At 44.3% G+C, this 15,785-nt stretch overlaps 1 protein-coding gene across 3 annotated transcripts in view; it reads left to right on the forward strand.

The window, feature by feature from the left end:
* arid4b (AT-rich interaction domain 4B) overlaps window positions 1–15,785 on the forward strand; it is a 243,060-nt gene that overhangs the window by 95,577 nt on the left and 131,698 nt on the right. For all 3 annotated transcript variants that reach the window (XM_045702251.1, XM_045702252.1, XM_045702253.1), the window contains exon 8: window positions 7,578–7,731. In XM_045702251.1, coding sequence (XP_045558207.1) covers window positions 7,578–7,731 — 154 coding nt within the window. The remainder of the gene's footprint in view (window positions 1–7,577; window positions 7,732–15,785) is intronic.

Consider the following 15,785-nt stretch of genomic DNA (forward strand, 5'->3'; position numbering starts at 1 on the left):
CACTATACACGTCAGCTACTACAGCGAATGAAATGACTGCAATACTGAACAAAGAGTTGCAGTTAGTTTCAGAGTGGGTGGCAAGGAATAAATTAGCCCTAAATATTGTATTTGGGACAAATCATTCACTAAACCCTAAAACTCAACTAAATCTTGTAATAAATCATGTGGAAATTGAGCAAGTTGAGGTGACTGAACTGCTTGGAGTTACCCTGGATTTTAAACTGTCATGGTCAAAACATATTGATACAACAGTAGCTAAGATGGGGAGAAGTCTGTCCGTAGTAAAGAGCTGCTCCTACCTTCTTAACAGCACTATCAACAAGGCAGGTCCTACAGGCCCTAGTTTCTACCTTCTTAACAGCACTATCAACAAGGCAGGTCCTACAGGCCCTAGTTTCTACCTTCTTAACAGCACTATCAACAAGGCAGGTCCTACAGTCCCTAGTTTCTACCTTCTTAACAGCACTATCAACAAGGCAGGTCCTACAGGCCCTAGTTTCTACCTTGTTAACAACACTATCAACAAGGCAGGTCCTACAGGCCCTAGTTTCTACCTTCTTAACAGCACTATCAACAAGGCAGGTCCTACAGGCCCTAGTTTCTACCTTCTTAACAGCACTATCAACAAGGCAGGTCCTACAGGCCCTAGTTTCTACCTTCTTAACAGCACTATCAACAAGGCAGGTCCTACAGTCCCTAGTTTCTACCTTCTTAACAGCACTATCAACAAGGCAGGTCCTACAGGCCCTAGTTTCTACCTTGTTAACAACACTATCAACAAGGCAGGTCCTACAGGCCCTAGTTTCTACCTTCTTAACAGCACTATCAACAAGGCAGGTCCTACAGGCCCTAGTTTCTACCTTCTTAACAGCACTATCAACAAGGCAGGTCTTACAGGCCCTAGTTTCTACCTTCTTAACAACACTATCAGCAAGACAGGTCCTACAGGCCCTAGTTTCTACCTTCTTAACAGCACTATCAACAAGGCAGGTCCTACAGGCCCTAGTTGTGTCGCACCTGGACAACTGTTCAGTCATGTGGTCAGGTGCCAGAAAGAGGGACCTCGGAAAGTTGAGCTGCTGCTGGCATACAGCTCAGACACCCATTCATACCCCACAAGACATGCTACAAGAGGTCTCTTCACAGTCCCCAAGTCCAGAACAGACTATGGGAGGTGCACAGTACTACATAGAGCCATGACTACATGGAACTCTATTCCACATCAGGTAACTGATGCAGCAGTAGAATCAGATGTAAAAAAAAAAAAAACAGATAGAAATACACCTTATGGAAGGGCGGGGACTGTGAAGCAACACAAACATGCATACAAACACACGATAACATACGCACTATACACATGTACACATGGATTTAGTACTGTAGATATGTGGTCGTGGTGGAGTAGGGGCCTGGGGGCACGCAGCATGTTGTGAAATCTGGGAATGTATTGTAATGTTTTTATAAATGTATAAACTGTATTAATGTTGCTGGACCCCAGGAAGAGTAGCTGCTGCCTTGGCAGGAACTAATGGGGATCCATAATAAATATAAATACAAACCTCATGGTCTAATCTATTCAGCTAGTTATGATATGCCAGCAGCATACCACCCTGCATCCCACTGCTGGCTTGTTTCTGAAGCTAAGCAGCGTTGGTCCTGGTCAATCCCTGGATGGGAGACCAGATGCTGCTGGAAGTGGTGTTGGAGGGCCAGTAGGAGGCACTCTTTCCTCTGGTCTAAAAAATATCCCAATGCCCCAGGGCAGTGACTACCCTGTGTAGGGTGCTGTCTTTCTGATGGGATGTTAAACGGGTGTCCTGACTCTCTGAGGTCATTAAAGATCCCATTGAACTTATTGTAAGAGTAGGGGTGTTAACCCTGGTGTCTTGGCTAAATTCTGAATCTGGCTCTCATACCATCACGCCAACCTTATCATCCCTAGCTTACAATTGACTCATTCATCCCCCTCCTCTCCCCTGAAACTATTCCCCAGGTCGTTGCTGTGAATGTGTTCTCAGTCAACTTACCTGAATAAATAAAATATAAAATGCTATTCCAACAGACAGAATGATCGTTGTAGTTTCTGTTCTCTAAGCAGTAAGCTGCTCACTCCTAGGCTGCAGTCCAAACATGTCATTTATACCCCCTCAGCCCTTGTGCAAGCCTCTTTCCCCTCGGGGGAATCCCCGTCAAAACCGAATGCAGTTTGATTGCCATCTTAAGTGGAGGTCCAATTCACAAACGTTGCCTCCTCGGCCCTCAATTTAGCTCGAGGGAGCGAGTGAACAACTTTGGTCACTTGCAGGGTTGATATGACCCACAATTCAATGCAAACTGTAGTCACATGTCTGGTGGCCGCGACGCGTCAAATTTAATAGAAAATGCTGCATTTTCGGCATGTCAGAAAAGAGTATGAAGCTAGCTTGCTAAAAATATATTTATACATAGATTTCAGCGTTGGCAAATTGGCTTAGTCTCGTAGTGAGGACCCTATAAAAAAACGTTGCTAGATTCATCAACATATTTTTTGCAATTGGAATAAATTACCAAACTATAAAACTAGCTAGCCAGCTATGGGTAACTGTAGCTAGCTACCTGACAGGAGTGCTAGCTAGATACGTTAGCTTACTAGGTACATTAATACTGTAGCTAGCTATCTGACAGGAGTGTTAGCTAGATACGTTAGCTTACTAGGTACATTAATACTGTAGCTAGCTACCTGACAGGAGTGCTAGCTAGATACGTTAGCTTACTAGGTACATTAATACTGTAGCTAGCTACCTGATAGGAGTGTTAGCTAGATACGTTAGCTTACTAGGTACATTAGTAGCTTTAGGTTGGTTGTTTTTAAGCTCAACTTCCAGATTTCCACCAAGGATGTTGCCTCTCCGATCATCACTCTCTCTTGCTTGGGCAAAGGGACATTTAAGGTACACTCGGATGTGACGATGTAAAACATAATTCAAGGGCTGAGGGTTTAGGGCCGAGGGATGTCAACTTTGAGTTTGAAATGCAGCCCTAGTAACACTGATCAGCTGATCACTCCGAGTACCACTGATCAGCTGATCACTCCGGGTACCGCTGATCAGCTGATCACTCCGGGTACCGCTGATCAGCTGATCACTCCGGGTACCGCTGATCAGCTGATCACTCCGGGTACCGCTGATCACCCCGAGTACCGCTGATCACCCCGAGTACCACTGATCAGCTGATCACCCCGAGTACCGCTGATCCCCCCCAAGTACCGCTGATCACTCCGAGTACCGCTGATCAGCTGATCACTCCGAGTACCGCTGATCACCCCGAGTACCGCTGATCACCCCGAGTACCGCTGATCAGCTGATCACCCCGAGTACCGCTGATCACCCCGAGTACCGCTGATCAGCTGATCACTTCGAGTACCACTGATCACCGCTGATCAGCTGATCACTCCGAGTATCGCTGATCACCCCGAGTACCGCTGATCAGCTGATCACCCCGAGTACCGCTGATCACCCGGAGTACCGCTGATCAGCTGATCACCCCAAGTACCGCTGATCACCCCGAGTACCGCTGATCACCCCGAGTACCGCTGATCCCCCCCGAGTACCGCTGATCAGCTGATCACTCCGAGTATCGCTGATCACCCCGAGTACCGCTGATCAGCTGATCACCCCGAGTACCGCTGATCCCCCCGAGTACCGCTGATCACTCCGAGTACCGCTGATCACTCCGAGTACCGCTGATCACCCCGAGTACCGCTGATCACCCCGAGTACCGCTGATCACCCTGAGCAACACTGATCAGCTGATCGCTCCTAGTACCGCTGATCAGCTGCTTGGCTCCTCTCTCTCTCTCTCTCTCTCTCTCTCTCTCTCTCTCTCTCTCTCTCTCTCTCTCTCTCTCTCTATATATATATATATATATATATATATATATATATATATATATATATATATATATATATATGCAAAAAAAATAAAGGGAACACTTAAACAACACAATGTAACTCCAAGTCAATCACACTTCTGTGAAATCAAACTGTCCACTTAGGAAGCAACACTGATTGACAATACATTTCACATGCTGTTGTGCAAATGGAATAGACAAAAGGTGGAAATTATAGGCAATTAGCAAGACACCCCCGATAAAGGAGTGGTTCTGCAGGTGGTAACCACAGACCACTTCTCAGTTCCTATGCTTCCTGGCTGATGTTTTGGTCACTTTTGAATGCTGGCGGTGCTTTCACTCTAGTGGTAGCATGAGACGGAGTCTACAACCCACACAAGTGGCTCAGGTAGTGCAGCTCATCCAGGATGGCACATCAATGCGAGCTGTGGCAAGAAGGTTTGCTGTGTCTGTCAGCGTAGTGTCCAGAGCATGGAGGCGCTACCAGGAGACAGGCCAGTACATCAGGAGACGTGGAGGAGGCCGTAGGAGGGCAACAACCCAGCAGCAGGACCGCTACCTCCGCCTTTGTGCAAGGAGGAGCAGGAGAAGCACTGCCAGAGCCCTGCAAAATGACCTCCAGCAGGCCACAAATGTGCATGTGTCTGCTCAAACGGTCAGAAACAGACTCCATGAGGGTGATATGAGGGCCCGACGTCCACAGGTGGGGGTTGTGCTTACAGCCCAACACCGTGCAGGACGTTTGGCATTTGCCAGAGAACACCAAGATTGGCAAATTCGCCACTGGCACCCTGTGCTCTTCACAGATGAAAGCAGGTTCACACTGAGCACGTGACAGACGTGACAGAGTCTGGAGACACCGTGGAGAACGTTCTGCTGCCTGCAACATCCTCCAGCATGACCGGTTTGGCGGTGGGTCAGTCATGGTGTGGGGTGGCATTTCTTTGGGGGGCCGCACAGCCCTCCATGTGCTCGCCAGAGGTAGCCTGACTGCCATTAGGTACCGAGATGAGATCCTCAGACCCCTTGTGAGACCATATGCTGGTGCGGTTGGCCCTGGGTTCCTCCTAATGCAAGACAATGCTAGACCTCATGTGGCTGGAGTGTGTCAGCAGTTCAGAGGAAGGCATTGATGCTATGGACTGGCCTGCCCGTTCCCCAGACCTGAATCCAATTGAGCACATCTGGGACATCATGTCTCGCTCCATCCACCAACGCCACGTTGCACCACAGACTGTCCAGGAGTTGGCGGATGCTTTAGTGCAGGTCTGGGAGGAGATCCCTCAGGAGACCATCCGCCACCTCATCAGGAGCATGCCCAGGCGTTGTAGGGAGGTCATACAGGCACGTGGAGGCCACACACACTACTGAGCCTCATTTTGACTTGTTTTAAGGACATTACATCAAAGTTGGATCAGCCTGTAGTGTGGTTTTCCACTTTAATTTTGAGTGTGACTCCAAATCCAGACCTCCATGGGTTGATAAACTGGATTTCCATTGATTATTTTTGTGTGATTTTGTTGTCAGCACATTCAACTATGTAAAGAAAAAAGTATTTAATAAGATTATTTCTTTCATTCAGATCTAGGATGTGTTGTTTAAGTGTTCCCTTTATTTTTTTGAGCAGTATATATACATAAATACATTGAGGGAAAAAAGTATTTGATCCCCTGCTGATTTTGTACGTTTGCCCACTTACAAAGAAATTATCAGTCTATAATTTTAATGGTAGGTTTATTTGAACAGTGAGAGACAGAATAACAACAAACAAATCCAGAAAAACACATGTCAAAAATGTTATAAATTGATTTGCATTTTAATGAGGGAAATACGTATTTGACCCCTCTGCAAAACATGACTTAGTACTTGGTGGCAAAACTCTTGTTGGCAATCACAGAGGTCAAACGTTTCTTGTAGTTGGCCACCAGGTTTGCACACATCTCAGGAGGGATTTTGTCCCACTCCTCTTTGCAGATCTTCTCCAAGTCATTAAGGTTTCGAGGCTGACGTTTGGCAACTCGAACCTTCAGCTCCCTCCACAGATTTTCAATGGGATTAAGGTCTGGAGACTGGCTAGGCCACCCAGGACCTTAATGTGCTTCTTCTTGAGCCACTCCTTTGTTGCCTTGGCCGTGTGTTTTGGGTCATTGTCATGCTGGAATACCCATCCACGACCCATTTTCAATGCCCCGGCTGAGGGAAGGATGTTCTCACCCATGATTTGACGGTACATGACCCCGTCCATCTGATGCGGTGAAGTTGTCCTGTCCCCTTAGCAGAAAAACACCCCCAAAGCATAATGTTTCCACCTCCATGTTTGACGGTGGGGATGGTGTTCTTGGGGTCATAGACAGCATTCCTCCTCCTCCAAACACAGCGAGTTGAGTTACATTTTACATTTTAGTCATTTTCGTACTGGTCCCTCGTGGGAATCAAACCCACAACCCTGGCGTTGCAAACACCATGCTCTACCAACTGAGCCACATGGGAGTTGATGCCAAAGAGCTCCATTTTGGTCTCATCTGACCACAACACTTTCACCCAGTTGTCCTCTGAATCATTCAGATGTTCATTGGCAAACTTCAGACGGGCATGTATATGTGCTTTCTTGAGCAGGGGGACTTGCGGGCGCTGCAGGATTGCAGTCCTTCACGGCGTAGTGTGTTACCAATTGTTTTCTTGGTGACTATGGTCCCAGTTGCCTTGAGATCATTGACAAGATCCTCCCGTGTAGTTCTGGGCTGATTCCTCACCGTTCTCATGATCATTGCAACTCCACGAGGTGAGATCTTGCATGGAGCCCCAGGCCGAGGGAGATTGACAGTTCTTTTGTGTTTCTTCCATTTGCGAATAATCACACCAAATGTTGTCACCTTCTCACCAAGCTGCTTGGCGATGGTCTTGTAGCCCATTCCAGCCTTGTGTAGGTCTACAATCTAATCCCTGACATCCTTGGAGAGCTCTTTGGTCTTGGCCATGGTGGAGAGTTTGGAATATGATTGATTGATTGCTTCTGTGGACAGGTGTCTTTTATACAGGTAACAAACTGAGATTAGGAGCACTCCCTTTAAGAGTGTGCTCCTAATCTCAGCTCGTTACCTGTATAAAAGACACCTGGGAGCCAGAAATCTTTCTGATTGATAGGGGGTCAAATATTTATTTCCCTCATTAAAATGTAAATCAATTTATAACATTTTTTACATGTGTTTTTCTGGATTTTTTTGTTGTTATTCTGTCTCTCACTGTTCAAATAAACCTGCCATTACAATTATAGACTGATCATTTCTTTGTCAGTGGGAAAACGTACAAAATCAGCAGGGGATCAAATACTTTTTTCCCTCACTGTATATATAACCAGAGGGGAGCTAGAATGGAGATGCCTGTTCTGCTGATCACCCCTAGTACCTCTGATCAGCTGCTTGGCTCCTCTCTCTCTCTCTCTCTCTCTCTCTCTCTCTCTCTCTCTCTCTCTCTCTCTCTCTCTCTCTCTCTCTCTCTCTCTCTCTCTCTCTCTCTCTCTCTGTCTCTATAACCAGAGGGGAGCTAGTAGGACTGATCACTATGGTGTGTATTAGAGTAACAGAGTTTAAATGTAGTTAAAGCTCTTCCTAGTTGGGTGCCTTATACCATTTAAACTATTGTGTATTCATTGTTTGAAGTTGGTATGTTCTCCTTCTTTCTACCAGTCAGGAGGAAGAGTCCTCTTCATCGTCCAGTGAAGAGGAGGACAGTGACGGGAGACAGAACGAAGACCTGTATGGGAAGGTGGTGTGTGTTGAGGTGGGCCCTGCCTCTATTGCAGACAGGAAGACTAAGACAACAGCATGGTACCCTGCCCTGGTGAGTGAGATCAGCTACCTCCATCTCTCTGGCTGTGGATCATATGACATCATATCCCCTATATATAGTACCCTACTACTGTCCAGAGCCTATATGACATCAAATCCCCAATATGACATCATATCCCCTATATATAGTACCTTACTACTGTCCAGAGCCTATATGACATCATATCCCCTATATATAGTACACTACTACTGTCCAGAGCCTATATGACATCATATCCCCTATATGACATCATATCCCCTATATATAGTACCCTACTACTGTCCCGAGCCTATATGACATCATATCCCCTATATATATATATATATATTGCCTATCTTGGCCAGGACGCTATTGAAAAAGAGATTTCAAATCTCAATTAGCCCTTCCTGGTTAAATAAAGGTTAAATAAATAAATATGACATCATATCCCCTATATATAGTGCCCTAATACTGTCCAGAGCCTATATGACATCATATCCCCTATATATAGTACCCTACTACTGTCCAGTGACCAAATGACATCATATCCCCTATATGACATCATATCCCCTATACAGTTGAAGTCGGAAGTTTACATACACCTTAGCTAAATACATTTAAACTCAGTTTTTCACAATTCCTGACATTTAATCCAAGTAAAAAGTCCCTGTCTTTGGTCAGTTAGGATCACCACTTTATTTTAAGAATGTGAAATGTCAGAATAATAGTTGAGAGAATGATTTATTTCAGCTTTTATTTCTTTCATCACATTCCCAGTGCGTCAGAAGTTTACATACACTCAATTAGTATTTGGAAGAAATTGCCTTTAAATTGTTTAACTTGGGTCAAACGTTTCGGGTAGCCTTCCACAAGCTTCCCACAATAAGTTGGGTGAATTTTGGCCCATTCTGCCTGACAGAGCTGGTGTAACTGAGTCAGGTTTGTGAGGGACTACAGCTACTAGCACTATAACAGTGAGGGACTACAGCTACTAACACTATAACAGTGAGGGAACACAGCTACTAGCACTATAACAGTGAGGGAACACAGCTACTAACACTATAACAGTGAGGGACTACAGCTACTAACACTATAACAGTAAGGGAACACAACTACTAACACTATAACAGTGAGGGAACACAGGTACTAACACAATAACAGTGAGGGAACACAGCTACTAGCACTATAACAGTGAGGGACTACAGCTACTAACACTATAACAGTGAGGGACTACAGCTACTAACACTATAACAGTAAGGGAACACAGCTACTAACACTATAACAGTGAGGGACTACAGCTACTAGCACTGTAACAGTGAGGGACTACAGCTACTAACACTGTAACAGTGAGGGACTACAGCTACTAACACTATAACAGTGAGGGAACACAGCTACTAGCACTATAACAGTGAGGGAACACAGCTACTAACACTATAACAGTGAGGGACTACAGCTACTAACACTATAACAGTAAGGGAACACAACTACTAACACTATAACAGTGAGGGAACACAGGTACTAACACAATAACAGTGAGGGAACACAGCTACTAGCACTATAACAGTGAGGGACTACAGCTACTAACACTATAACAGTGAGGGACTACAGCTACTAACACTATAACAGTAAGGGAACACAACTACTAACACTATAACAGTGAGGGAACACAGGTACTAACACAATAACAGTTAGGGAACACAGCTACTAGCACTATAACAGTGAGGGACTACAGCTACTAACACTATAACAGTGAGGGACTACAGCTACTAACACTATAACAGTAAGGGAACACAGCTACTAACACTATAACAGTGAGGGACTACAGCTACTAGCACTGTAACAGTGAGGGACTACAGCTACTAACACTGTAACAGTGAGGGACTACAGCTACTAACACTATAACAGTGAGGGAACACAGCTACTAGCACTATAACAGTGAGGGAACACAGCTACTAACACTATAACAGTGAGGGACTACAGCTACTAACACTATAACAGTAAGGGAACACAACTACTAACACTATAACAGTGAGGGAACACAGGTACTAACACAATAACAGTGAGGGAACACAGCTACTAGCACTATAACAGTGAGGGACTACAGCTACTAACACTATAACAGTGAGGGACTACAGCTACTAACACTATAACAGTGAGGGACTACAGCTACTAACACTATAACAGTGAGGGAACACAGCTACTAGCACTATAACAGTGAGGGAACACAGCTACTAACACTATAACAGTGAGGGACTACAGCTACTAACACTATAACAGTAAGGGAACACAACTACTAACACTATAACAGTGAGGGAACACAGGTACTAACACAATAACAGTGAGGGAACACAGCTACTAGCACTATAACAGTGAGGGACTACAGCTACTAACACTATAACAGTGAGGGACTACAGCTACTAACACTATAACAGTGAGGGACTACAGCTACTAGCACTGTAACAGTGAGGGACTACAGCTACTAACACTGTAACAGTGAGGGACTACAGCTACTAACACTATAACAGTGAGGGACTACAGCTACTAACACTATAACAGTGAGGGACTACAGCTACTAACACTATAACAGTGAGGGACTACTGCTACTAACACTATAACAGTGAGGGACTACAGCTACTAGCACTGTAACAGTGAGGGACTACAGATACTAACACTATAACAGTGAGGGACTACAGCTACTAACACTGTAACAGTGAGGGACTACATCTACTAACACTGTAACAGTGAGGGACCACAGCTACTAGCACTATAACAGTGAGGGACTACAGCTACTAACACTATAACAGTGAGGGACTACAGCTACTAACACTATAACAGTGAGGGAACACAGCTACTAACACTATAACAGTGAGGGACTACAGCTACTAACACTATAACAGTGAGGGACTACAGCTACTAACACTATAACAGTGAGGGACCACAGCTACTAACACTATAACAGTGAGGGATTACAGCTACTAACACTATAAAAGTGAGGGACTACATCTACTGACAGTATAACAGTGAGGGAACACAGCTACTAACACTATAACAGTGAGGGATTACAGCTACTAACACTATAACAGTGAGGGACTACAGCTACTAACACTATAACAGTGAGGGACTACATCTACTAACACTATGACAGTGAGGGACTACAGCTACTAGCACTGTAACAGTGAGGGACTACAGCTACTATAACAGTGAGGGACTACAGCTACTAACACTATAACAGTGAGGGACTACAGCTACTAACACTATAACAGTGAGGGACTACTGCTACTAACACTATAACAGTGAGGGACTACAGCTACTAACACTGTAACAGTGAGGGACTACATCTACTAACACTATAACAGTGAGGGACTACAGCTACTAACACTTTAACAGTGAGGGAACACAGCTACTAGCACTATAACAGTGAGGGACTACAGCTACTAACACTATAACAGTGAGGGAACACAGCTACTATCACTATAACAGTGAGGGACTACAGCTACTAACACTATAACAGTGAGGGACTACAGCTACTAACACTATAACAGTGAGGGACTACAGCTACTAACACTATAACAGTGAGGGACTACAGCTACTAACACTATAACAGTGAGGGACTACAGCTACTAACACTATAACAGTGAGGGACTACAGCTACTAACACTATAACAGTGAGGGACTACTGCTACTAACACTATAACAGTGAGGGACTACAGCTACTAGCACTGTAACAGTGAGGGACTACAGCTACTAACACTATAACAGTGAGGGACTACAGCTACTAACACTGTAGCAGTGAGGGACTACATCTACTAACACTATAACAGTGAGGGACTACAGCTACTAACACTATAACAGTGAGGGACCACAGCTACTAGCACTATAACAGTGAGGGACTACAGCTACTAACACTATAACAGTGAGGGACTACAGCTACTAACACTATAACAGTGAGGGAACACAGCTACTAACACTATAACAGTGAGGGACTACAGCTACTAACACTATAACAGTGAGGGAACACAGCTACTAACACTATAACAGTCAGGGATTACAGCTACTAACACTATAACAGTGAGGGACTACATCTACTGACAGTATAACAGTGAGGGAACACAGCTACTAACACTATAACAGTGAGGGATTACAGCTACTAACACTATAACAGTGAGGGACTACAGCTACTAACACTATAACAGTGAGGGACTACATCTACTAACACTATGACAGTGAGGGACTACAGTTACTAGCACTGTAACAGTGAGGGACTACAGCTACTATAACAGTGAGAGACTACAGCTACTAACACTATAACAGTGAGGGAACACAGCTACTAATACTATAACAGTGAGGGACTACAGCTGCTTGCACAGTGAGGGACTACAGCTACTAACACTATAACAGTGAGGGACTACAGCTACTAGCACTATAACAGTGAGGGACTACAGCTACTAACACTATAACAGTGAGGGACTACAGCTACTTGCACAGTAAGGGACTACAGCTACTAACACTATAACAGTGAGGGACTACAGCTACTAGCACTATAACAGTGAGGGACTACAGCTAACAGCACAGTGAGCGGACACAGCTAATATAACAGTGAGGGACTACAGCTACTAGCACTATAACAGTGAGGGACTACAGCTACTAGCACTATAACAGTGAGGGAACACAGCTACTAACACTATAACAGTGAGGGAACACAGCTACTAACACTATAACAGTGAGGGAACACAGCTACTAACACTATAACAGTGAGGGACTACAGCTACTAACACTATAACAGTGAGGGACTACAGCTACTAACACTATAACAGTGAGGGACTACAGCTACTAACACTATAACAGTGAGGGACCACAGCTACTAGCACTATAACAGTGAGGGACTACAGCTACTAACACTATAACAGTGAGGGACTACAGCTACTAAAACTATAACAGTGTTGGAACACAGCTACTAACACTATAACAGTGAGGGACTACAGCTACTAACACTATAACAGTGAGGGAACACAGCTACTAACACTATAACAGTGAGGGAACACAGCTACAGCTACTAACACTATAACAGTGAGGGAACACAGCTACTAACACTTTAACAGTGAGGGAACACAGCTACTAACACTATAACAGTGAGGGAACACAGCTACTAACACTATAACAGTGAGGGAACTCAGCTACTAACACTATAACAGTGAGGGACTACAGCTACTAGCACTGTAACAGTGAGGGACTACAGCTACTAACACTATAACAGTGAGGGACTACAGCTACTAACACTGTAGCAGTGAGGGACTACATCTACTAACACTATAACAGTGAGGGACTACAGCTACTAACACTATAACAGTGAGGGACCACAGCTACTAGCACTATAACAGTGAGGGACTACAGCTACTAACACTATAACAGTGAGGGACTACAGCTACTAACACTATAACAGTGAGGGAACACAGCTACTAACACTATAACAGTGAGGGACTACAGCTACTAACACTATAACAGTGAGGGAACACAGCTACTAACACTATAACAGTGAGGGATTACAGCTACTAACACTATAACAGTGAGGGACTACATCTACTGACAGTATAACAGTGAGGGAACACAGCTACTAACACTATAACAGTGAGGGATTACAGCTACTAACACTATAACAGTGAGGGACTACAGCTACTAACACTATAACAGTGAGGGACTACATCTACTAACACTATGACAGTGAGGGACTACAGCTACTAGCACTGTAACAGTGAGGGACTACAGCTACTATAACAGTGAGAGACTACAGCTACTAACACTATAACAGTGAGGGAACACAGCTACTAATACTATAACAGTGAGGGACTACAGCTGCTTGCACAGTGAGGGACTACAGCTACTAACACTATAACAGTGAGGGACTACAGCTACTAGCACTATAACAGTGAGGGACTACAGCTACTAACACTATAACAGTGAGGGACTACAGCTACTTGCACAGTAAGGGACTACAGCTACTAACACTATAACAGTGAGGGACTACAGCTACTAGCACTATAACAGTGAGGGACTACAGCTAACAGCACAGTGAGCGGACACAGCTAATATAACAGTGAGGGACTACAGCTACTAGCACTATAACAGTGAGGGACTACAGCTACTAGCACTATAACAGTGAGGGAACACAGCTACTAACACTATAACAGTGAGGGAACACAGCTACTAACACTATAACAGTGAGGGAACACAGCTACTAACACTGTAACAGTGAGGGAACACAGCTACAGCTACTAACACTATAACAGTGAGGGAACACAGCTACTAACACTTTAACAGTGAGGGAACACAGCTACTAACACTATAACAGTGAGGGAACACAGCTACTAACACTATAACAGTGAGGGACTACAGCTACTAAAACTATAACAGTGTTGGAACACAGCTACTAACACTATAACAGTGAGGGACTACAGCTACTAACACTATAACAGTGAGGGAACACAGCTACTAACACTATAACAGTGAGGGAACACAGCTACAGCTACTAACACTATAACAGTGAGGGAACACAGCTACTAACACTTTAACAGTGAGGGAACACAGCTACTAACACTATAACAGTGAGGGAACACAGCTACTAACACTATAACAGTGAGGGAACTCAGCTACTAACACTATAACAGTGAGGGAACACAGCTACTAACACTATAACAGTGAGGGACTACAGCTACAGCTACTAACACTATAACAGTGAGGGACTACAGCTACTAACACTATAACAGTGAGGGACTACAGCTACTAACACTATAACAGTGAGGGACTACAGCTACTAACACTGTAACAGTGAGGGACTATAGCTACTAACACTATAACAGTGAGGGAACACAGCTACTAACACTATAACAGTGAGGGACTACAGCTACTAACACTATAACAGTGAGGGACTACATCTACTAACACTATAACAGTGAGGGACTACAGCTACTAACACTATAACAGTGAGGGACTATAGCTACTAACACTATAACAGTGAGGGACTACAGCTACTAACACTATAACAGTGAGGGACTACTGCTACTAACACTATAACAGTGAGGGACTACAGCTACTAGCACTGTAACAGTGAGGGACTACAGCTACTAACACTATAACAGTGAGGGACTACAGCTACTAACACTGTAACAGTGAGGGACTACATCTACTAACACTATAACAGTGAGGGAACACAGCTACTAACACTATAACAGTGAGGGAACACAGCTACAGCTACTAACACTATAACAGTGAGGGAACACAGCTACTAACACTTTAACAGTGAGGGAACACAGCTACTAACACTATAACAGTGAGGGAACACAGCTACTAACACTATAACAGTGAGGGAACTCAGCTACTAACACTATAACAGTGAGGGAACACAGCTACTAACACTATAACAGTGAGGGACTACAGCTACAGCTACTAACACTATAACAGTGAGGGACTACAGCTACTAACACTATAACAGTGAGGGACTACAGCTACTAACACTATAACAGTGAGGGACTACAGCTACTAACACTGTAACAGTGAGGGACTATAGCTACTAACACTATAACAGTGAGGGAACACAGCTACTAACACTATAACAGTGAGGGACTACAGCTACTAACACTATAACAGTGAGGGACTACATCTACTAACACTATAACAGTGAGGGACTACAGCTACTAACACTATAACAGTGAGGGACTACAGCTACTAGCACTGTAACAGTGAGGGACTACAGCTACTAACACTATAACAGTGAGGGACTACAGCTACTAACACTGTAACAGTGAGGGACTACATCTACTAACACTATAACAGTGAGGGACTACAGCTACTAACACTATAACAGTGAGGGAACACAGCTACTAGCACTATAACAGTGAGGGACTACAGCTACTAACACTATAACAGTGAGGGACTACAGCTACTAACACTATAACAGTGAGGGACTACAGCTACTAACACTATAACAGTGAGGGACTACAGCTACTAACACTGTAACAGTGAGGGACTATAGCTACTAACACTATAACAGTGAGGGAACACAGCTACTAACACTATAACAGTGAGGGACTACA

Source organism: Salmo salar, chromosome ssa19, assembly GCF_905237065.1.
Source record: "Salmo salar chromosome ssa19, Ssal_v3.1, whole genome shotgun sequence".
NCBI classification, from domain to species: Eukaryota; Metazoa; Chordata; class Actinopteri; order Salmoniformes; family Salmonidae; genus Salmo; species Salmo salar.